Source organism: Castor canadensis, chromosome 6 (assembly GCF_047511655.1).
Source record: "Castor canadensis chromosome 6, mCasCan1.hap1v2, whole genome shotgun sequence".
Lineage (NCBI taxonomy): Eukaryota > Metazoa > Chordata > Mammalia > Rodentia > Castoridae > Castor > Castor canadensis.
In genome coordinates, this window is record NC_133391.1 from 111,091,872 (window position 1) to 111,114,985 (window position 23,114).

Here is a 23,114-nt window from a genome sequence, read left to right on the forward strand (position 1 = left end):
TACTTATATCCATTGCAATAGTGTGTGCTTTACTTGCCTCCCTTCTAGAAATAGGACCACGCTGAAAAGTCAGAGTAAATGCATATGGTACTCCTGAAACTTTTAATTTCTGGGCATCTTAAAATCAAAGGCAATACCAAAGAATAATTTTGCAGAGATCAGAATCCTTGATAAAAACGATCTTTAACTCAGCAACAACTCTTGCAGACAGTATTTAAGTTTCTTTTCAAGGAACCAAAATTCCTGGAGAGTTAGAATGAGGACAGTGTAGGAGGTGAGGTAAGCACAGAGTAGCATTAGCAAACCCTAAGACTGAAATGTATCCTTTCTTAACTATCTAGTTAACCTGGGCTCCCCAGTCACAGACAACATGAGTTTTAGAAGCTGTATGAAGGGGCTGGAGCTGTGACTCAAGTGGTAGAGCTTGTTGGCAACAAGCTCAAAGTCCTGAGTTCAAACCCCCACACAACCAAGTAAAATAAAACTAAAAAAAAAAAAAAAAAGGCTGGATAAAGCTAGTGGAAACTTGGCTTACTACTGCAAATAAAACTTCAGCACTGTGTGGCAGGGATATCCTTCCATCCTCTGCCTTAAGAATTTAGGTCCAAGGAGTTGTCTAGAAAGCTAATGACAATGAAATTACAAAAATATTTGTCTGATGAGGAAATTGATGATGCAGGTATCACTAAATGGTCCATGACGATTCTGAGAGGTGACAATTACTTCAACAGAATCGGTGTAAATCTTCAAGAGATACTGTACTTACTGTACTGCACTACCTAGAACATAGCCAAGTTGGTCTCAAAGATCTTTCGAGAGCCAACAAATAAAATATTTAAACTGCCCTCTATATCTTTGGCAAGTATATATGGCCATGATAAGATTGTTATATCTTATAGCTTATGATTGGCAATGGTACTATCCAGCTGTTGGTTTAATCAGATTTTATTTGTCATAACATCTTTTTAACTCCTTATTCTTAAACTATATCAAAATAAATAAAATGTGATAGTGGTATCACTTATTATTTTTCTTTTCTTCCACATTAGGTAAAGAGGATCCAATTATGTTGGGAATTTATAAAAAGTAAGTGTAGTAAGTATTTTTTTTTCCCTGTGTTTCCATTTCCAACAGAAGGAAATGACACTGCCTGGAATGTGGCACAGCCTCCCTCTTGAGACTGGAGCTTTTGTTAGCTCCAAGAGTGCAAAGACATCATACTGGCATAACCTTACTAGGTGACAAATCATTGTGAAGATTTAGGAATGCACTAAAAAAATACAGTAATACTGTTGAATCAAGAACACTCTTTGGCATGCATTTATTACATAACTCTCAACATTTAATGACAAAACTCCAGCTAGTAAACACTACAACACTTGGAATTTATTTTACAAAATGTGCTAAAGTGTATGTAATTGCCACACATGGTAGCCCTGGTTTTCTTCTCATTTTTCTTTATCTTTAGGCTATGTATACTTCTTTGTATCTGGATTATTTACTTTTTTTTTTTTTCAAATTACCAGACTTCAAATTGTTGATGGTGCTAAAACAAACCTAGGCACTATAGAGCCAGAAGTGTTGGACTGGTACATAGAGCTGAATGCTCTATCCTACTGGCAAGTGTTTATGAATATGTAAGTTGGGATTTAAAAAATCCTGGGCAATAGGTTAAGTAAACAGTCATTGACTCAGATTAACTGATGCTAAACCAATAACAGTGTGTCAAATAATGTTAATTGGAGGCCCCGTTTCATTCATTATTCTGGTATAAATGACTAAATTGCCCAGTATTATAGTTGCAGTGACTATTCCTTCTATTACTTTAGTCCATGGCACTTGAATAACTTGTGTATCTGAGCATGCTGGTCTGTTCTGTCTGGGAGTGAAGTTTCATAAGGTAGTTTAAGTGACAAACATCTTAGAGCTTGCTCTCATTCCTGTGTGGAATAGTCACTTCTGACAGAGAGAGGTGTGGCTTAGTAGTCTGGGAACTGGACTGTTAGCCAGGAACACAGAGTTCTCCTATTGAAACTAGTTCTGTTTTCTTTATGTCTCAGATCATGCTAACAAATCTTTCTAGGATTCAGTTTACCCAGTTTAGAAAGCAGGTTTTGAAAATCTAATTAATTGGGGTATAGTAAGTTTCAGTATGACTTGAAATGAAAATTGATATGAATGCAATGGAGTTATTTTTATAAATTGATTAATTTTATGAAACAAATAATAGGAAAGTTTTATCTTTTGAAATAATAAACCCAAAACAATAAATTTAATTTTAATAGTTTATTTGTAGTTTTCTAAATAAATATTTTGCATTCTAAATGTTTTTCTTTTTTAACACTCATGTTAAGTGTTTTACATGATACAAATAATTAAATTCACCATTAGCTTCCATTTAAAGCTTAAAGGGGTAATCTCTTTGTTCTATATAACTCAGGGAAATCCTTTCTGTGGTCCCATGCACTGTAAGAATGTAGAATTTTTTGCTTTAGAGAAAAAATTAAATCAAAGAAATGTATAGTCAATCTAGAGTTTGAGCAGGGTGGTAAAATGAATGAAATGTCTGTTTTAAAATGATAAAGACTTCCAACAATAAGATGCAGATTCCAGAAAGAGAAAATGTGTATCTATGCCCAAACAAAACAGAGTGTGTGTGTGTGGGGGGGATGTGGGGGTGGGGTGGGGTGGGGGGAGCTAATGATTGAGTATTGTGATATCTGAGAGAATAAAGTGAAAAAAATTAACCTCAAATGCAAAGGCTCAATCCTGGTGGCTCAGTTTGGCAGCATTCCCTGATCCAAAATCCAGCCCCCTTCCCCAAATTAATCAATCTGTTATAAGTTTAAAAAAAAAACACTCTAGAATATATTGTGATTCTTTACATTAGGAAAGCTTTTAATTTCCAACCTCTTCCTTTTTTTTTTAAATGAAAACAAACAAAACAATGGGTCTTCAATTCTGTGCCTGGGATCTCAAATTTGGCTCTGAATATGTGTTTCAAATCTCATTAATTACAATATTGGTCCCAGGAGGTACAGTTGCTGATGCAAAGAACACTCTTTGTACTCAAAATAATTTGAACAAGGGCAAAGAAGCATTTTATTTACATGTGTAAACATTAAGAGGAAAATAGAATAGAGATGGTTCTGGTAGCTACTGAGATGTTTTAATGATAATTGATTTGATTACTTAAGCTTTAAGGTTACCACATACAGGATACATATACATATAAAAGTCATATTTTCACTTTGTATATTTATTGGATAATAACATTCTTGTAAAGATAACTCTGACATTAACTTGGCAAGTTCTGAACTATGACCTTTAGCATTTTATTCTTTCTTGATACAACACCAAATTGTTCTGAATTCCATACCCTACTGTGTAGATCTATAATTTATTTATTTTTTTAAATATCAGAAAATATGCTATTACCCATAGGACTTTTTCATGCAATGAATCTGGGTTAAAACCTATCAAATTAATACATTATAGTAGGGGACAACAAACAGCTTTTTCTGTTTTGTTTCTTCATTTTCTTTTCTCTTTAGTACATAGCAAATTAAAAAATGGCTCTTTATGGTCTTGTAATATAAGGACGCATATGGTCACATATTTTCATCCTATTATCAAGTTTGTTGGCTCAGTGGTAGAAAGTAAGTCTATTGTAAAGACATTTTATTGCTTTACAGGAGGAGGGTCAACTGCTTTATACAGCTATCCCTTAAAAGTCTTGCTCTGAACTCTGATGATATCCATTGGCTATATTTAAATAATGAAAGGCAGGGGGAAGCAGCCCTGGTTATGTATAAGAATCACTTGAATCCTAAAATATCCTAGTGCCTGGATAGCTCACCAAGGTTTGTGAATCAGTTAGTCTACAAACAACCAAACAAAAACAAATCCTAAGATAATTTTAATGTGCCATGACTGGTAATCACAGATAAGAGAATCTCAACACCAGTGTAGTCACAATAACTATTTTTTTTTAAAGAGTACAAAGTCTACTTTTGGTATTTAATTGAAATCTTCCCTTTTTCCAGCTGTAGGTCAACAGCTGCCAGAGGTCTCTCCTTGATTGTGTTCTGAACAGAACCTTTTACAGAGTGTTCGATGGATGATAGAGCTTTGAAATGCTAAAAATGTTCTGGGTTAAAGGTAATGGAAGAAGATAATTGGATAACTTATGTAACCCGAACCTCGAAGGTAGTGTCTATAAACTGTCAACCTTCTAAGCATTTCAGCCTCTTGAGCAGGTCCATCAAAAGAGAGACTTGCCCTCTCACCCTCACTCCTTCCAGGCCTTCAGAAGCCATGCAGGCGATGTCCCAAGCACCAAATCATTGTAAGTCATAAGAAACAGAAAGGACAGTTTTGGAGTTAGAAATGGCAATTACTTCTGGAAAAATCTACTTAAGGAAATGTAGCACAGTGGTAGAGCACTCGGCTAGCATGTGTGAGGCCCTGAGTTCAATTCTCCAGTATCTCAAAATTAATCTAGTTAAGCCAATGTCATGTTTTTGCATTTTCTTTCTAATGCTTTTCTTTTATTGACTGAATTATTGTCTTTTTCATAAAAGTACTTTTATTTCTATCTTTTTATCATAATGACTGTTCAGTATTATTTTTGTTACTTCCAGGGCTTCTTCTGTTTCTCCCATTCTTCTTTCTTATCTTCTTACACCTTACTTTCCCCATTTCTTCCTTCATTTTCCTTAATACCAGTCTAACAGATCCTTTCTCTTCATTTTTTCCAGTCTTAGATTTGTTTGCTACCCCCCCTTTTTTTCTGTCATTTTTACTACTTGCCCTTCCTTAACCTTCTGTTGATGTTGTATTTCTTTCACTTGCTATCAATGCCCACAAAACCCCATTTCTTTCCATTCCATTTATCGCTATCTCCATATGCATTTTCATGATCCTACTACTAAATGCTTAAAGCTGCTTGTGTGGAATAGAAAGGTACCTTCTTTCCTCATTTGAATGCCAGTTTCTCTCCCTTCCCATAGCTGTTCGCTCTCTACTCATCTTTTTCTGGTGTTTCCCAGTCCCACCCCGACTGCCCTTCTCCTCTCCTGTCTCCTCCCATTGAAGCTCATCTCTTTCAATCCAATATGCACCATCTGATTTTACAGGCAAGAATCTCCGACAAAAACAGGATGGAGTTTAATCAGAAACCACTCTGTGTGTCTCAGAAACTTTTGCGCATTTACTGAAATGGGGTTAGGGATTTGGATCCAGAAATATTCTTGGGCAGCTTTTCAGTTTTAGTAAAACTTCGCACACCTTGGCCCTCTGGGGCCTATCCTGATGGGCAAGGACAGGGATGTTTTTCAAAGCCGTCTCCGACCTTTCCAGTGCAGGGGTCAGAATGAATACCCACCCCAACTATTAAACCAGGCCGGGTGGGGTTGCCTGGAGCCCTTTTCTGCAGCACCTCGGGCCGGGTGAGCGGGGTGCCCACCGTGAAAGGGGTCAGAGCAGCGGGCCAGCCGGTCCCCCGGCCTCGGAGGCCAGGGTGCTCCCCCGGGGCGCAGGGCTCGGCTCCGGGAGCGCGGCTACGCCACTCCAGCGGCGCCCTGGGCCTAGGCGCAGTCCCTCCCCAGTCGGGAAGGAGAATCGCTCTAGTCGCTCAGCCAGAGGTCGAGGGAACAGAGCTGGCATCCCTCGCCGGCACGCTGGCCCTCCGGGAGCAGGGCGGGCGGGAGGGGGGGAGGCGACACCCCAGAGAATAGGGCTGCGAGAGGCAGAGATCAATCGTAGGTACCGGCGTGGGGTCAGAGACAGGAGGGGAGCGAGAGAAGAGGTCGGTGGGGGACCCCAGCACGGTTAGGGCCGTGGGTCCTTCTGTGTACTCGGCGGGCGCCCCGAAGTCTGGGGCCGCCACGGCTCCAGCTCCGCCGGCTCCTGCTAGAGACTCCAGGCCGCACTTTCCCCTCCTCCCGGCGCCTTCTCTCCAGTGAGGAGCCGAGCGCGGGCGGCGCGGGGGGAGGGGCGGCGGCGGAGAGAACAGCCAGTTGTTTAAAATCCTTCTAGAGCAGTTTCTAATTCCCCCCTTGCGCCCCGGTTCGGAGGGGGGAGGGGGGAAGGAGAGCGGGAGGAGGGAGGGGAGCGGAGAGGGAAGAAGAGAGGAAGGGAGCCGGGGAGGGAGGGAAGGAGGGAGGAGACTGCCGCTTAGGCTGGAGCCGCCACCGCGCGTTTAGGAAGGCCGGAGGGAGGGGGGGCTGTCAGTCTCGCGCGTTGCCTGGGCGAAGAGGGCGGAGCTTTGGCGTGGGGCGGCCAATAGTGGGGGTGGCTGCGTGGGTCGCCATGGGGACGGGGCTGTTCCCGGGGAGGCTGTGATGGGTTGACAGGTGCGTGACAGTGGGAGCTGCTCTCGGCACAAGCATGTACGGCAAAGGCAAGAGTAACAGCAGCGCCGTCCCGTCCGACAGCCAGGCCCGGGAGAAGTAAGTGTCTCCGCTTCTCACCCACCTCCGCCCTCACACGCGCGCACACTCACGCACGCACTCGCACACTCTGGGAGACACAGACACACAGACACTCTCCGCCCGGGAGAGCCGGGGGTGGGCTGGCAGGGGGAGGGGTGTACGAGGTGGGGGCGTGTGGTGGGGGGAGCGGCTGTTTCCCAGGAGGTGCTTTCGCGGGGCGGACGGCCGTGGGGGGCTGTCGACGGGAGGGAGGGAAGTGGGGGGGGGAAGGCGGCGGTGCTGGTGGCGAGGATGGAAACTTGTTTGGGTGATTGCGGGAAAAAACCCGCGGGTTCATCTCCTCACAAAGTAACTTTGGAGCTGGGGTCTGGGGCTGCGGGGACCCGGAGAGCTGCTGGGGTTCGCGGGGAGGAGGGCGCGCGGTGGGCATGAGGTGTCCGGCGGGGAGCGCCGTGGCTGGCGGCCGGGAGCGCCGGGCGAGGCGAGGGCTGCGGTGCCGGGCGCGCGGCGGGCGGAAGCCGAGCGCATAGCGGCCTCGCGGGGCCTCGCGGGGCGCGGAGACGCGCGCGGGGCACGGAGGGCGTGTGCGGGCGTGGGCCGGGTGGGCGTCTGGCTTTCCCCGCCGGCGGAGGGACGCGGCGTCTGCGCTGCCAGTCGTTTCGCGGAGCTGAGGCGGTAGGGGCGGGTGGGTGCCGGGGACATGGCTGAAGTTTGGGAGTCAGAGAAGCACCGAGTTCCCGGGGAGAAAAAGTGTGCTGGCCGGGAGCGGGATCCGTTGGAGGAGGCTTAGCACTGCTGCCTGTCGCCGCAGACCCGACCCCGCAGAGGCTGGAGAACTTTTTGTGGAGACTTGCTGCCTTCCAAATGTCGGGAGGCCGTGGCGGGCAGCGGGCGGGGCGGTTCCTGCGGGGCGGTGGTCGTGGGGAGCGCGGAGGGGAGTTGCGTGTGGGCCGCGGCAGGAGGGTTCCCATCGCTAGGGACGGGGCAGTGGTCCGAAAAGGGTTTGTGGGGTGGGGGACGTCTTGAGGTGGGCTAAGGCTGCTTGCAAGGTTGGGGTTGCGGAGAGATACACAGGTGCTAACTTCGGTGGGAGCCCCAGAGGAGGCTGGCAAGAAAAGGGTCCCTCCCGGCCCGGGGTGCCACCGTCACGGCACACTGAGAGGCAGGCTTGTTTGCTGCTATTCTCGTGTACTTGTAACGGTGATTTGGTTACTAAAAACGAGACTGAGTAGTGACTGTGACCAGTGAGGAAGAACCCCTTTTTTTTCCTGTGCAGCAGCTCCAACTGAAATGAACCCCAATAACCGCCTCAACTCCGAGGGTCAGACTTACCTTGTCATTGAAGGTGCTCTGTTTTTTGGAGGGGTTCACACTGGGGAAAGTGAGAGCATCTCTCAGAGGTACTTTGGGTACTTTGCATCCAGAAATAGCCGCGTAAATAAAAATCGAACGCGCAGGCGACCAAGTTTCCCTCTTTGCTTTAGGCGGTGAGTCTTCCCCTGAAAGTTTCTTGTGCCCTAGGGATGGGAACATTTCCTAATCTTCATGTTGGCAGAAGCACACTCCATTCCCATAGGATTTAGGGGTGGCAGGCCTTGATGTAGCATACAAAACAAAACAAAAATCAAGGAGAGATAGTGTTTAAACATTTTTTTTTTTCCAGAGAGAGATTTTTCTGAGGAGCTACGTTTAGGATATTGTTGCTGGGACAAGGAATATATAAGCGGCATAGCATTATTGTCCGGTTAAGAAACAACAGTTACTAAAATTAAAGTTTTGAAAATACAGACTAATTTGTGCGCACTTAATCATTTGGTTGTGATATATCTGAAGGGAGGATGTTTTAATGATTACTGAATATTTGGATTTCACGTTACTGGAGTGAAGGAGTTGAGATGGATTGAAACACAATCTCATTTATTTCGGGTGGTGACTGAGTTTAAGAAAGGAATTTTTTATTTTAGCTAGACTTCCAGCTATGAGTGAATTTTGGCTGAATCTAGTCTGTATCCTGATGACTTTGTAACTTTTTTTTTTTTTGGGAGTGCTGAGATAATAACAAGGAAGTTGGATCTGGTGTGCCTGTGGTCCTTTCTAGCTCTAATTCTGTGAATTCTGTGATTATTTCATGAAAACAGATAATTGCCACTTTTCCTGTCAAATCTACTAAACTGAACACCAAGTAGCATCTACTCTTCATAGCAAAGTGATGAGGGTTCTGCTAGATGGTGCTATTTGATTTAAATATATTTCTTCCATTCATTGCCAGTGGCAGCAGGAATTCTTGACTGGCTTGCCTTATGAACTAAATATAGGTGAAGAGGCCACTTTTGGAGAATAGACAATGATTGTTCTGGGTTAATTATTTTTGCATTAATTTCGAGGTGAATGTTTGAATCTAAGACAAGCATTGAGGTAGTTCTGTTTTATACAAAATGAACAAAATTTCATTTTGCAGAAGAGTTGATCTGATATCACTCAGCTTTTCCCTTTAGATTTACTTGAGACTTTAAAGGCATTATTTTACATCGTGCACAAATTTCTGAAGATAGGAATCATGAAGATGTCATTAAAAGGATGAAAACAGACTTAAAAATTTTTTTTAAGATTACAGACTTTAAAAGGTAGCTGAGTGATAAAGAATTCCTTAGCAAGACAATTAGATGTTCTGATCTTTAAAATCATAAAATAATTTATAATTCAGTAAGAAGTAATACTCACTTTAATAAAAACATCCTGAAAAATGAGTTGTTATGAATAATGGCACGCACATGAAATACACAAATTGGTTTTATAATCTATTAAGAAATGTGTTTTCTCACATAAATTCGTAGTGGATAGCTGACAAGTGCTTACTGTGTTATGTCTTCGCTTTCTTTGCAGTAATAAATCACTATATAAAATATTTGAAATTTATTTGAGGTGGTATACTTTCTAAAATTTTTACTACACAGTTCTGAACATAAAAATACCCAGGGTCAGGTTGCTTACTTATTTTGTTTTTTTAAGAAACAAATAGATCAAGTCCCTTCAAAGGTTTGGATTAGGTTTAATTAGAGAGGGTGTGATTAAAACCTTGAAGGGAGGTGGGATGTTTGCATAGAAATTTTAATTCTGATACTTTTAGGTCATTGCTCATGTTAGCATACTTTCTTCATAATACTGATCACACCGGTAATTAAATAGTTGTGCAGTTGGTTGTTTATATCTGGCTTTCCTTAAAATGTAAGTTTCTAGAGAGTAGGGGACAATACTTCTGATTTCTTCTTTGAGATACCTTTGACATTAAGGACAATGGCTTCTAATATTGGAAGCACCAAATGAATTTTTGTTAATGAAGTTGTTGGACTCAAAAGTCTTTTTTTCAGTATGAATTTTTTTCTAATAACCTCCAAAATAAAGACTTACAAGGTCCTTATTTTACATTGTTTAGTTTAATTTTTATTTCCCAAAATACCTGCAAACAGTAATGCAGCAAACATAATAATTATTTGCCATCCTCTGTGCCAGATGCTGAGTCGAGCACTTTGCACATATTTTCCTTAATTCTCCCCCCAAATCTGGAAGATAGGTGATTTTTTCCCCCTTCTATTCATATAATAAGGAAATAGAGATCCTTCATGGTTAGATAACCTACACAGGGATAAACTGCTAGAAAACAAGAAAGCTGAGTTTCTAGCAGAGATTTCTCTAACTTTAGAACCTGTGGTTGAAGCTGAGATACATTTTTCAGTGTACCAAATTGCCTTCCTTATCGAGGGTAGGATGCTACAGATTTAGGGGAACAGTATTACATAATCAGATATAACAGACTTTAAGATTTGATTAGATACTCAATCTTTCCATTGGTGTACCCTGGTGCCTGTGCCCTCCATTTTGGCAGATTGCAGGTATGTGTGTGTGTATAAGCATTGAAATTTTAGAGTGAAAGAATCCTTGTTTCCTCAGATTTTCCTTCTAGAAATTTTGTTTGATCACTTAAATTTTAAAATTAAATATAATAGTAACTGAACAATTACTGAATGAAAAATTACTGCTGAACTTTAAACCACACAAAGTACCACACCACCAAGGAAAAAATAACTGGCACCTCCAAATAGTTGAGTAGTGATAATAACTTTTTATTAAACTTAATGTGATCTTTTAACATTGTGTAATGGCACCAAGAGAAATTTCTACAATTCAAAGTTGGAAATGAGACACATCTAGTAGGTAGTAACATTTATTAAGCAAACTAACTACTGACTACAGAAATCAAACTGTGTATCTGACCTGGGGCTCTGAAAAGTAATTTTGGCTTTTAAATGTTGACTCTTAGTTGAAACACCCCCCCACCCCAATACCATATGCTCATTTTTAAGTGCTTACATCTAAAGAACGTTTACATTCTACTCCATGTAAGAGTTTATAGGGCTTAGTATCTGCCAGCATCATTTTATCCCATCTTTTACCATTAAAGCAGCCCTACAAAATAATTATTTTCTTTCCTGAAGGAAATAAGACAAAGTACTACAAATCTCTTTAGAAACTTGTTTGATCAGTAATTTATACAATTTAAGATTTCTAGAACTAATGAAGGAATACATTAATGGGAATGAAATTTTCTGTAAGACATTGACTCTTCACTCCCAACTCCAGGATTTTTCCTCCAAAATACTGAACAATTTGAAATGTTATTTTAGCTGTGAAATTTTTTTCTTTTGATTGATAACCATTTCTGTTAGTTTAGGAGAAGGATCAAAAAACTTTTTTTGAAGGAACAAAGCTAAAGACATTCAGACTTAAATTTTAGTATTGTTTATTCAGAGATTTATTGCAACTGTTGGTATTATAGTATAGTAATAATATAATTATAGTATAATAACTCTACAGTATTTTAAGTACTACATACTTTCAGAACTATGAAAGAAAAAAAAATGAAAGGTTTATTTCCACACTTTTAAAGCCTTTTTGTCCTTAAAACCAATTCAGGATTTCAAAAAATCATTAAATTTTAGGTCTGTAGTAACAGACAAAATATGTCTTGTGTCTTCAGTTATTATTAGAAAACAGGATTATATTGGTTAAAATTAGAACATACTTTGTGGGGTGGGGGCTGGAATGCCCAGGTTATAGTTAATTACCATTTCATCTCAATAGTTTAGAGTTAGAAGTAAAATTTAGGAAAAAAAAATTGAACTTAGAGTCGTCTTTCTTCCAAGGAGATCAAAGCCATTACATTAATGTTGGGACATAGGAATCAGGCCAGAGTACTGGGTTTAAAAAACATGAAACTGCTGCTGGATATACGTAATTTAAAAACGTGAATAATTATGCCTTTATTTTGGAATACATAAGAGTATTTTCACTGTTGTGTGAACATTATCACCTTATCATTGGTATGAGAATGACATTAAATATTTGTATGCTATTGACATTGTTTACTGTAATTATGGACTTAAAATAGTATTGGAACAGTGGAATAAGGTGTATTATTTATTTCTGAAGAGTATAGAATAAAAATTAGTAATATTCAAATTTTAGACTTTTATCAGATTTTGTGTATATTTACATATATTTTGCATCTAGGCCTTTACATATAAGGTTTTGTTACATTTGTATATAACTTAACTAGGACTGTAAGAGTTGACTACTAACTAAAAAAGGTGATCTGAAGGTTGGTTCACCAGGATTAATGTCCTTCTTATTTTTAGTAATGTTAGAGAAATGGCAGATGTACTTCTTACCTTCCCTAAACTGTGTCTTATTTATTGTGTGAAGACATTGAAAAACAGGTGGAAAAATAAATCACATAGAGAAGAACAGAGTTTTTTTCATGTAAACTTTAAATTTATGGTTGGTCATAATGGATGAGTAGTAATTTTTGTCAGTTAGTAGCTAAAGATTTTTGAAAAAAAAGTTAATGTTTTTATAATAATTATAGGACCAAAAATTTATCTGAACAGTCTGTATAGTTCCAAAGTGGGTATATTTATACATATATATATATATATATATACACACCCACTTATATGTATATATATGTATATATATATATATATATATATATATATATATATATCTCATCTTTTAAAAGACAAACTTCAATTGGATCACTTTTTTTTTTAATTTGCAAAAACTAGTGGGAAGGGGAGGATTATATTGTGACATTTACATATATGCTTGCAATGTATCTTAATCCATCATTCTCCGTTATCCCCTTCCCTCCTTCGTGGAACAATTTCAACAAGTTCCATTGTTCTATTTTCATATGTGTATACAAAGTACATCAACCATATTTGCCTCCCTCACCCTTTCTGTGTACTTTCCCTCTCCCATTGGTACTTATCCCCAAACAGGACCTCTGATATCTTCCTGTCCTTCATTTTTTAAAGTGTATATTGATTGTTCAAGGCAGTTTCACCTTGGTATTTCATGCAGTATATATAGTGTGTGCTTCAATAAAATTAATCCCCCTCTATTATTTTCTCTATCACCCTTCTTTAGTAATGGCAGAACTACTCTAATGTTTTACTTTAAGAATTTTGATTATATATTTCATGTAGGACCTAAAGAGCTGAGATAATAATGAACCATCATAGCAATCATAGCATCTTAAATCTCAATTCAGCTAGAGTGAGCTTGAGCCAATGACCTGCCAAGCTAGTTTTTGATCTTTTCTATTAATTTTGCTTCATATCAAAGAAGTAGTTCAGCCCAGAAAAAATTGTAGAGAGTGAAGCATGGCATTTGGTTATTTTTCTGTTTCTAAGGTTTTTGTTTTTGAATTGTAGGTATCAAAGAATTTCATTTTAATGACTATTATGACTAGTTTTAATTAGTTTTTAATCTAAGTCACATCAAAATATTCATGAAATATTTGTGAGGACAAGAACAGAAAATGAAAATTTATATCTGGCTCTATGTAAGTTAAAGAGGAATTGATACCCAAAATAGACCCTTCCTGGAAATTAATGGTTATTTTTCATTTTGCCTGATATTTGCCTGATTTTCATTATTTACCTACTCTAAGCTTGAGCTAAAAAAGCTACTGTATTGAAGAAATCTAAGTAAATGAATTGTTATAAATGACCTAATGTAAGCAATTAAATGAATATGTTCTGTAAAATAACAAGGTTCTAAATACTATATAAAGAGCTAGTGTGGTTTAGTTGTAGAAAGTTGTAGTAACAGTTAACAGCAGTGCTTTCATTTGAGTATTTGTGTATGGTACTTTAATTACATTATCTCATTTAATCCCCTCAAAAATCAGGTAATATTTTCTTTTAATGATACAGAAGAAACAGAGGCTTAAGTATTTATCATACTTTTGACTACAGGTATCAAAACAGGAGATAGAAAAATTGGTTAATTGATCAGGTTTCAAAACAAATCTCATCTAATAGGATATCTGAAAGTGGTAGTTCCAGAATTGAAATCAGTGAGTCAAGAACATAAGGATTCAGGGTCAGCTTTACTGCCATCCTTATAGTCTTTGCTATCATGAATGTAACATGTCTACCTCAGGTGCTCAGCATCACTTCTCGTGCAAACATGTAATAAAGGCAGGAGGAAGGAAAGGATTTTCCTTAGTCTCATTAGTAAGGAAGGAAAATCTTTTCTTGAATTACAAAAGGTTTTATACCTTGGAAAGAACTGAGGAGTTTCTTTCCTTAAATCCATTACTCATAAAGGTAATGATATTATCATAATTGGTTAGATCAGTCATTGTTCATCCTTGGAGCTAGAAACATAGCTCCCCAGCACCTAAACTGGCTAAACAAAATTGGGAGTTCTTAGCAAGGAAGATGTATCTTGAAGATAATGAAGAGAGTAATGGGTTCCTGTTTTCGTGGGACTGTTAAGTCTGAAGGCAAATTATATAATAATAAGTAAATGTTCTAGGTAATTTTGGATAGTTATATTCTGTAATAAAATAGGGGTTGTAATATAGAGAATGACTGGGAGCCTGGGTAGATTGGGTAGTCAGAGGAAGGTTGTTGGAGAAGAGTGCATTTAAGTAAAAGACCTGAGTAATACTGTAAGAAACAGTCTTGGGCAGATTTGGGATTAGAGTATTTCAGGCAGGTCTAACCTACCATTAAGGAAACTTCTTAGCATAAGCATAATTGCTCAAGCATATGTAAAATACAGGTGAAAGATGAGATGAAGAAAGTATACTTCCCTGCTTCTGTTTTTTACTCATGAATTACGTAGTGGATACAGTTTATCTGGCCTTCCTATATTGTGGGTTGATTATCTCCATCTCCCAAACCCTAGGGATATACTTGTTCCTAAGGAGGATGTGAATGATAGAATTAGCTAAGGTTTTATTGAACACTTAAAGCCTATTGCATTAACAAAGGATGGTACAGCTGGTATAATTATTTCTTCTAATCTCCCATATTGAATTGGATGTTCTTATAGCATTTTATTTTTCTTTCTTCATATCATAAGTAAATTAATGAATTATTTATATGCTGTTTTATGTCTCATTTCTCAGTTAGATTGGAAGCTCCATAAGAACAAGGGTCATGGTATCTTCTTTGCCATTGCATTCCCATTGCTTAGCACAGTGCTTGAAGTTGTTGTATATTTGTGGAATAAGTGATTTAGAGATATAATCAATTATATATATGTCACAACAGTATACCACTGTATCTACCTCATTTTCTCCCCAGTACTTATAGTATTTGGTGCTAGGATTATCATGTAATTTTTAAAGAAGATTTTTTAAAATAATATAGGCATAAAGTAGTCTCTGTGAGTTTTAGAACTATGAGAGATTACCTACTTATGAAATATGTGTATGTTTTAATATTAATTTTTGATAGAATATGCATTTACAAGTTTAATAATCTAAATGAAATTATATTTTCTAATTTTCAAGACCTTTTAATATACTTTATTTAAATCTCATAATAATTCTGAAAGGTAGGTGGTATCTCTATTGATGTTGAGATTTATAAATGAAAATTAACTTATTCAGCTAGGGTAATACAGATAATATGAAGCAGAGCTGAAATATATCTTTTTTTGGTTCCAGAGTCAGTGTTCTTTTAATTATACTATCACTGTCTCTTTTATGATGAGAGATTCATATATATTTAAGAAGATTAAGTACAAATTTGGTTCAACAGAGAATCATAGATTATATGATAGTTAAAACTTTATGGAAGTACTCGATTAAATGAAAATACAAACCATTACAGTGTGTTAAACACACTCCTACACAATTACTTTACTCTAAAAGTGCCACATTCTGAGTAAAACCTGAGTTTTCTTTGAAACCTTTAAACTTTTGTCACATACATGTATCAGTATGGGATTTAGGAACTTTTGGGTTCATTTGTTTTGTTTTTTGAGCCAGTATTTCCACAATGTAGCTCAATCTGGCTCAAACTTGCTCTCTAGTCTCCTGCCTTAGCCTCCTGGTAATTAGGATTTTAGGCATGTATCACCATACCTGGCTTGTTTTGGATTTCTGATTTACTAAGGCATTGGCTAATTTTCATCAATGAACTCTACTCTGTTCTTTTGTCAGTTAACTTTGGTCTGGAGAGTGGGAATTAGGGATAGGAAAAGGGAAATTCTCTCCTCTCCCCTTTCATGCTGTGTGTTAGCTTCTTCATTGCTGTGACAGAATGCCTGACAGAAATAACTTAAGGAGAGGAAAGGTTTCAGGAGGGTATAGCCCATGATTACCTGATTCCAAGCACTTTGACAGAACATCATGGCAGCAAGAGCGTGTAGTAAAAGAGGTTCTTCAGCCTCATGGAGAAAAAGAAGCAGAGAAAGAGGGAGAGCCTTAGGACCAGGTATAACCTTTAAAGGTGTGCCCTGGTGACCTTTTCCTCAACTAGGCCCCTATTTCCTAAAGTTTCCAAAACCTACCTAAAATAGCATCACCACCTGGGGACCAGTCATTCAACAACATGAACCTATGGGGACATTTCAGATTCAAACCCTAATGTTCCACCTCTGGCCCCCAGAATTTCATGGCACCTCATGATACAAAATGCATTTAGTTCACTTCCAAGAGTTTTCAAAGTCTTAACAGTTCCGACATTGCTCAAAGGTTCAAATTGAAAATCTCTTCTGGTACCCAAGGCAAACTCTTAGCTGTGAACCCCAGTAAAATAAAAGAGAAAATTATGTAATTCCAAGATACAATAGAACCGAGTAAACATTTCCATTCCAAAAGAGAGGGATGCAGTCATAGGAGGAACAAACAATACTGAAACCCAGCAGGGCAAATATTAAATCCTGTAGTTCCATGTCTGGCATCCAGGGCACATGGTATTGTGAGGTCCGTAGGGCTTGGACAACCCTGCCCCTATGGCCTTGACATTTGCACTCACATGGCCTCTCTCCTGGGCTGGCCTCACTCATTTGTAGCTTTCCTCACAGACATTCCATGTTCCTGGTGTCTCTAACATCCTGGGGTGTCCATTGCAGTTCAGGCTTCTCCCTCACAGCTTCACACAGTTCCCTTTCAGGGATTACCAGCAGGGACTCCCACTTTGTCATACATTGCCTTAGCCTCCCATGTTTTTCTTTGAAATCTGGATGGAAACCTTCATGACCCCGTAATTCTTGCATGTCTGCAGAACCAGTATCACACAGATGGTACCAAGGATGATACCAAGGTCTGCTACCAGCTCAAGTGGGGCTCCTTGCACCATAGCAGAAGTGGCCTCTAAATGCGTGGGTGCCCATGAACAGTGACTCGAATCCCAGGGAAACAACTTACTAGGTTGAGGAGTAGGGTATCCAGAGGCACTCTCTTCTCAAGGGAAAGTCTTTCCAATAAATTTACCCTTTCATATCCTTGGGCCTGCTAGTGGGGTCTGGCCAATTTCTGAAATGCTCTCAAAACATTTTTCCTATTGTCCCTGATGGCACAAAATATTTGGCTTTTTAATGATGGTAATATATTCAGAAACCATGTTTTCCTCAACCCAACTTTACACAAAATTTCATCTTCAGCTCTACATTTTTGCTCCTAATTCTGACTGGAAACCTGGCTAAGAGCAGTCAGCAATACCAATACCACAACTCAAATGCTGGGCTGCCTTGAAACCTTCTCTTCAAGAGAAATTTGTCCATCACCTTTAAAGTCAGCCTCCCACAAAGTCTGTCACAGACAAAATGTAGATAAGTTCTTAGCCGCAATGTAACATGAGTGTCTTCTAGTTCAATTCCCAATAGAGTCCTCATTCCTATCTGAAACCTCATAGGCCTGGCCTTCACTATATGTGTTTGGATGGGCATTCTGGTCTTCTTAGCCACCATCAGGGTTGCCCATCAAACTCCACTTACAGCATTCTAGGTTTTCGTTAGCCTGCTTCTCAAACTTTTGCAAATTCCTCTCATAAGCCAGTTCCAAAGGTTTAAATACCACATGATCAGGTTCCACAAAAGTACCACATGATCTACTCCTGGTATCAGTTTTCTGTGTTAGTGTTCTTATCAACAGAAGTAACTTAAGGGAGGAAAGATTTATTTTGGCTCATGGTTTCAGAGGATTCAGCCCATGGTTGCTTGGCCCCATGTGCTTGGGCAGAACATCACGTCAGTAGGAGCAGATGGAGGAGGAGATTCTTCACCTCATGGTGAACATGGAACAGAGAAGGAGAAAAGTCTGGAAACCAGGTATAACTTTCAAAGGCACACCCCCAGTGACGTATTTCCTCCAAGTAGGCCCGCCTCTGAAGGTTTCCAGAGCCTCCCAAAGTAACTATCAGCTGAGGATCAAGCTTTCAGCACCCGAGTCTGTGGGGGACATTTCATATTCAAACCAAAACACATTTCTCTCTAAAAAGGAAGAGAAAGTCTTTCAATGTGAACTATTGATAGAATATTCTTTTGTTTTTTCATATAGTCTTATGTAATGTAATTTTTTTGGTAAAATATGCATAACCAAAAACTCTTTAGGTACAGAGTTCAATGTTACTAATTATATTTGCATTGTTTTGCAGTCATCACACCTTTCCATTTCTAGAACCTTTTCTTACCAAACTGAAACTCTGTATAATAACTGAAACAAGAACTTCCTACTATCCTTTCCTCCCAGCCCCTGGCAACCACCATTCTGTTTTCTGTCTGTGAATTTGACTATTTTAAGTACCTCATATAAGTGAAATTATTAAGTTTTTATCTTTTTTTGTGTTTGCTTCTTCTCTTGCTTAATCTGTATAGCAACTTCAAAATTAGATATAATTCTGATTTTACAAACGGGCAAACTGCTGCCTTTCAAAGAGGCTATACGTCTTGTCCAAGGCCACACAGTAAATTGTATATTCTGTATAAAACTCAGGTTTCTGAGTCTGCTGCCTATTTTTAGCCATTTTGACTCAATGTGTTTTACCTGTGTGTGGTGCTAGCTGGGAGGAGAATGCTTGCATTGCTCTCTCACCTATATATCCATCATTTTTTGTTGGAGAGGGAGGCAATAGAGAACAAAGAAGAAGTTAAGGAAAGATCAGAAGTATTTTATAGTTGCTAAAAAAGTGGATAGAATCATTGGTACTAAAAGGCTGTACAAATAGCTCGAAATCCAAATAGCTAGTATCTGAGATTTAACAACTTGGATATAAATGCTTATGAGAGGAAGATGCCAATTAGGAGTTCAGGCTCAGATGGAGTTCTTTCTTCATTCTTTCTCTAACTAGAGACAAAGTAATCTGTCATAAATTACTTGGTAAATTTTGTAGTCAGAAATAAATATAAGAGGAATATGTAACATCTAGAAAAAACAACTTTCTCCTGTAATTATGAGTTTCCTCTACTTGTTGTCTCTTCCAACCAGCATATGGCCTCTTGGGTTTTTTTGTTAGTTTTTGAAGTAGGGCATTTAGAAAGAAGCTCTGTGTGGTCCAGAAGCAGTACTACAACCATATTGAGTATATTACCAGTCATTTCTCTGCAACTGACTACTAGAAAAAATAGAAATAATTCCTTTGTTTTTTCTTTTTCATAGCAGCATGTGTTATTTATCATTTATAATTAGATTAAGATGATTATATTTTATCAGTGATTATACTTTATCAGTGCATTTAAGCATAACTATTCCTAGGAAGTTATTAAGGTGTTTCACTAAGCATTTTTTTACCCTGAATAAAACATAGTGATTCATATTAGATCTTCATCAGAAATTTTTAGTGGAAAACTTGCATATATATATATGGGATATGTGGAATATATATATATATATATGTATACAGTAGTTTTCAGGTAGGAGTTCATCTTGGAAAATGATTTACTAATTCAGATTGGATTTAGATTATATTGAGCGAATGATATGAGTTGGACTTAGGAATTCAAGGCCAGAAAGATTAGGGCATAGGCAATTGTTTTTTCTGAAATGTTAAAAAAGCTGTTAATGCTTTTCTTTAAAATGGGAGTATCATTGACATGAGTAACTGATAATATAGCAAGTACTGATAACAATGTTGCTAGTTGGCAAAATGTTTTTGTGTTCATATTAGTCAGGTTCCCAGCAGTATTGTTCCTTTTAAAGGAATAATTGAAGAAAGTTGATAATTGAAAGTATGTGTAGGACTAAAACCAACAAAGAATGGAGGAACACCCAGAGTTTTACCACCCTACGTCTGAAGGGGATAAGGGAAAGAGCAGTTACCAGAATTTGGTGAGCTACAGTTATAGGAGGAAGATCACCCTCTTGGAGCTGTGGTTTGAAAAGGACCACAGCCACTGTCAAATCCACTGCTAAACAGCACTGGAGGCCTAGCAGAGAGGGGGGACTTCTTTCTTTTCTTGCTAACTGGTCTCTGGTGCCTGCCTCCTTTCTTTAGAACCCAACTAGAAGCCAGAGGTGAAGGAATTTAGGTGATGTCTGTAGAGATCACCCTCCCAGGTTGTACACCAGGGTAGAAAAGGGAGAAAATATTAGATCTGATGAGGCAAATGGAAAGTATCCAGCATAATGTTCAATTTTTAATTTTAATTAAATTTATTTATTTTGGCAGTACTGGGATTTGAACTCAGGGACTTGCTAGGCAGGTACCCCCAACCCTTTTTTGCTTTAGTTGTTTTTTTTTTGTATAGGTTCTTTGGCTTTTTGGCTGGCCTGGAACCGTCCACGTAGATGGAATCATAGGGATGTACCACCACACCTGGACTTTTTAAAAAACTTTTTAAACAAATCTTTAGTTCTTGGTATAGAATAGCCTAAGAAAATAGAGTTTCTTAAAAAGATAGATTTTGCCAAAGTATCATTTAAAATTAGTTGTAAAGACTCTTAAAAATATTACCCATTTTCATATAGTTTATGAGATGGGAATCATATTCATCCAGCTTTCTGCTATTTCTCTATTCACTTGAAAATGTGAACTGTCTGTATTATGTTGGCCTCTGTTTGAGCCCCTTCTGAGTCAGATCCAAATAGCTCAGCAATCCCTGCCTGCCAGGAACTTATTGCCCAGAGGAGGTTCACTCTCAGCAGTTACTATGCTGGGTAGCAAGCACTGTAATGGGATTGATATGTAGAAGGTACTGTGAGAGTTCTGAAAAAGGGCACTGAATCCAGCCTGCAGCTATGAGTCTTGGGAGGTATTTCTAAGAGGATGTTTATTAAAAGATAGGCATAGCCAAATTGGGAGGTGGGCCAACCAAAGAGTGTTCTAGAGAGAGAGAAACATGTACACAGAAGCATGGAGGCATTAAAGACATCCCTTGGTGTACTTGGTTCCAGGACCTCACATGAAAACCAAAATCTACAGATGTTCAAGTTCTTTATATGACATGTCATAGTATTTGTGTATAACCTATGTGGACCTATCTATCTCTATACTTTGAATCATCTTTATATCACTTATAATGTCTAATACAATGTAAATTCTGTGTAAGTTGTTATACTATATTGTTTAGAGAAAAACAAGTCTGTTCAGGTTCAGTACAGGTGCAAGAATTTCTTTTTTGAATATTATTGATTGAAGCCACTGACGTGGAATTGTGGATACAGTGTGTGAACTATTTGGTAAACTGTAATAAAGTTGGTATATTACATGTGCTATAGATGGTATGTCTGGCAAGTTAAGCAGGAGCAATTTCAAAAGCAACTTTGAATGACAGCTTGAACTGGGAGATAAGGAATTTTAAGCAGAAAAGTTCCATCTGAGATGCAATTTAGAATAATAATTCTGGAAGTAATATGGAGGGTGGGGTAAAGGGGGAAACAGATCTATTAGGAAGCTATTATAATAAGTAAGATGCTGTAATAATACAAAAGTTCATGTTCTTCGTGTTCTCATTTTTTCTACAGCAGTGCAGGGATATTTCAGGGTACAGGCTACACAGAGATGAGTGGTCTAAATGTAAAAAAAAAATTGGATTTTAAGATGCCTCTCATTGTTTTAGTCACAGACTGAGAAATACAGGAGGAAGAACAAGGAGATATAGGGAGGAAGATGGTGAGTTCAGTTTGAGATATTATTCAGACCTAGACACGGAACAGTTTGGGAGGAAATTGGACATGTAGGTTTTTGAGTTCAGAAGAGAAATTTAATATAAGTATTGTCTTATATTTTATTTAATTTTGCTTATGAGGAAACTTAGATTTTAATAGGATAAGTAACTAGGTAAGACATATTTGTCAGAGTTGGACTCTGAACTCAGGCTTAACTTATTCTTTCTTTTTGGTGGTGCTGGGGTTTGAACTTGGGGCCTTGTGCTTGCCAGGCAGGTGCTCTACCACTTGAGCCATGCTGTCAGCCCTTTTTGCTTTCCTTATTTTATAAATAGGGTCTTGTGTTTATGACCGGGCCAGCCTGGATATTTATGCTTCCCATATAGCTGGGATGGCAGGTGTATGCCACCAGATCTAGCTTTCATTGGTTGAGATGGTTTCTCACAAACTTTTTGCCCCATCTGGCCTCAAACCTTGATCCTCCAGATCTCTACCCCACATCTCTGTGTAGTTTAGACTACAGGTGTGAGCCACTGCACCCAGCTGCTTATTGCTTCTTTTTAAAAGATAACTATTGAAATATGAAAATCATACATAAATAAACACATATCCTAAGTGTATAGCTTGATAAATTCTTACAAATTGAACATACTGGTGTGTTCAAGCACCCACACCAAGAAAAGCAATATCAGTATCACTTTGAAGTTTCCCACATGCTCCTAACTTCCAACATCATAGATTAGTTTTGGCTTTTTTCTGCCTCTTATTTATGACCCATTTTCCATGCATTGTATATTGTTTGAAGCCATGAGATGGGAATGAAGCCATTTTTCTTGAAAATGTATAGGAGGAAAGTATAAAGAAATCAAAGATGGAACCTTGGGGAATATTTAAGAGATAGGCAGAATATGAGTTTGAGAAAGAGACTGAAAAGGAACACTAGAGAGACATGATGAAACTCAAGAAGGCTTGGCATCACGGAAGTCAAGAAGGGAGAGTTCTGAGAACGGAGGTGTGAGTTATCATGCCAGACATATAGAATAAATAAGGATGTTAAGCAAGGATTGATTTTTTAAATTGAGGGACCCTCTGTGACCTTAGGGTGAACAATTTCAATGGAGTGAACCCAAGTTAGCATGTAGTTTTTTGAGGAGTGAAGATAAGGTAAGGAAGTGGAGATGTCAGATGTGACAGCCTTGCCTTGAGAAAGAATGCACAAAAAGAAGACTAACTACAAGGAGGTAGAGACAGTGTTCACTTGAGGAATTTTA

The 23,114-nt window shown here is 38.7% G+C and overlaps 1 protein-coding gene across 12 annotated transcripts in view; it reads left to right on the plus strand.

Annotated features, from left to right (window-relative positions):
- The first annotated feature begins 6,294 nt into the window (after window positions 1-6,294).
- Window positions 6,295-23,114, plus strand: part of Ssbp2 (single stranded DNA binding protein 2) — a 358,415-nt gene continuing 341,595 nt past the window's right edge. For 4 of the 12 annotated variants that reach the window (XM_074077176.1, XM_074077179.1, XM_074077181.1 and 1 more), the window contains exon 1: window positions 6,295-6,452. In XM_074077176.1, the coding sequence (XP_073933277.1) occupies window positions 6,391-6,452 (62 nt within the window). In that variant the 5' untranslated portion in view covers window positions 6,295-6,390. The remainder of the gene's footprint in view (window positions 6,453-23,114) is intronic. The other 8 variants (XM_074077184.1, XM_074077185.1, XM_074077182.1 and 5 more) reach the window with 4 other exon arrangements.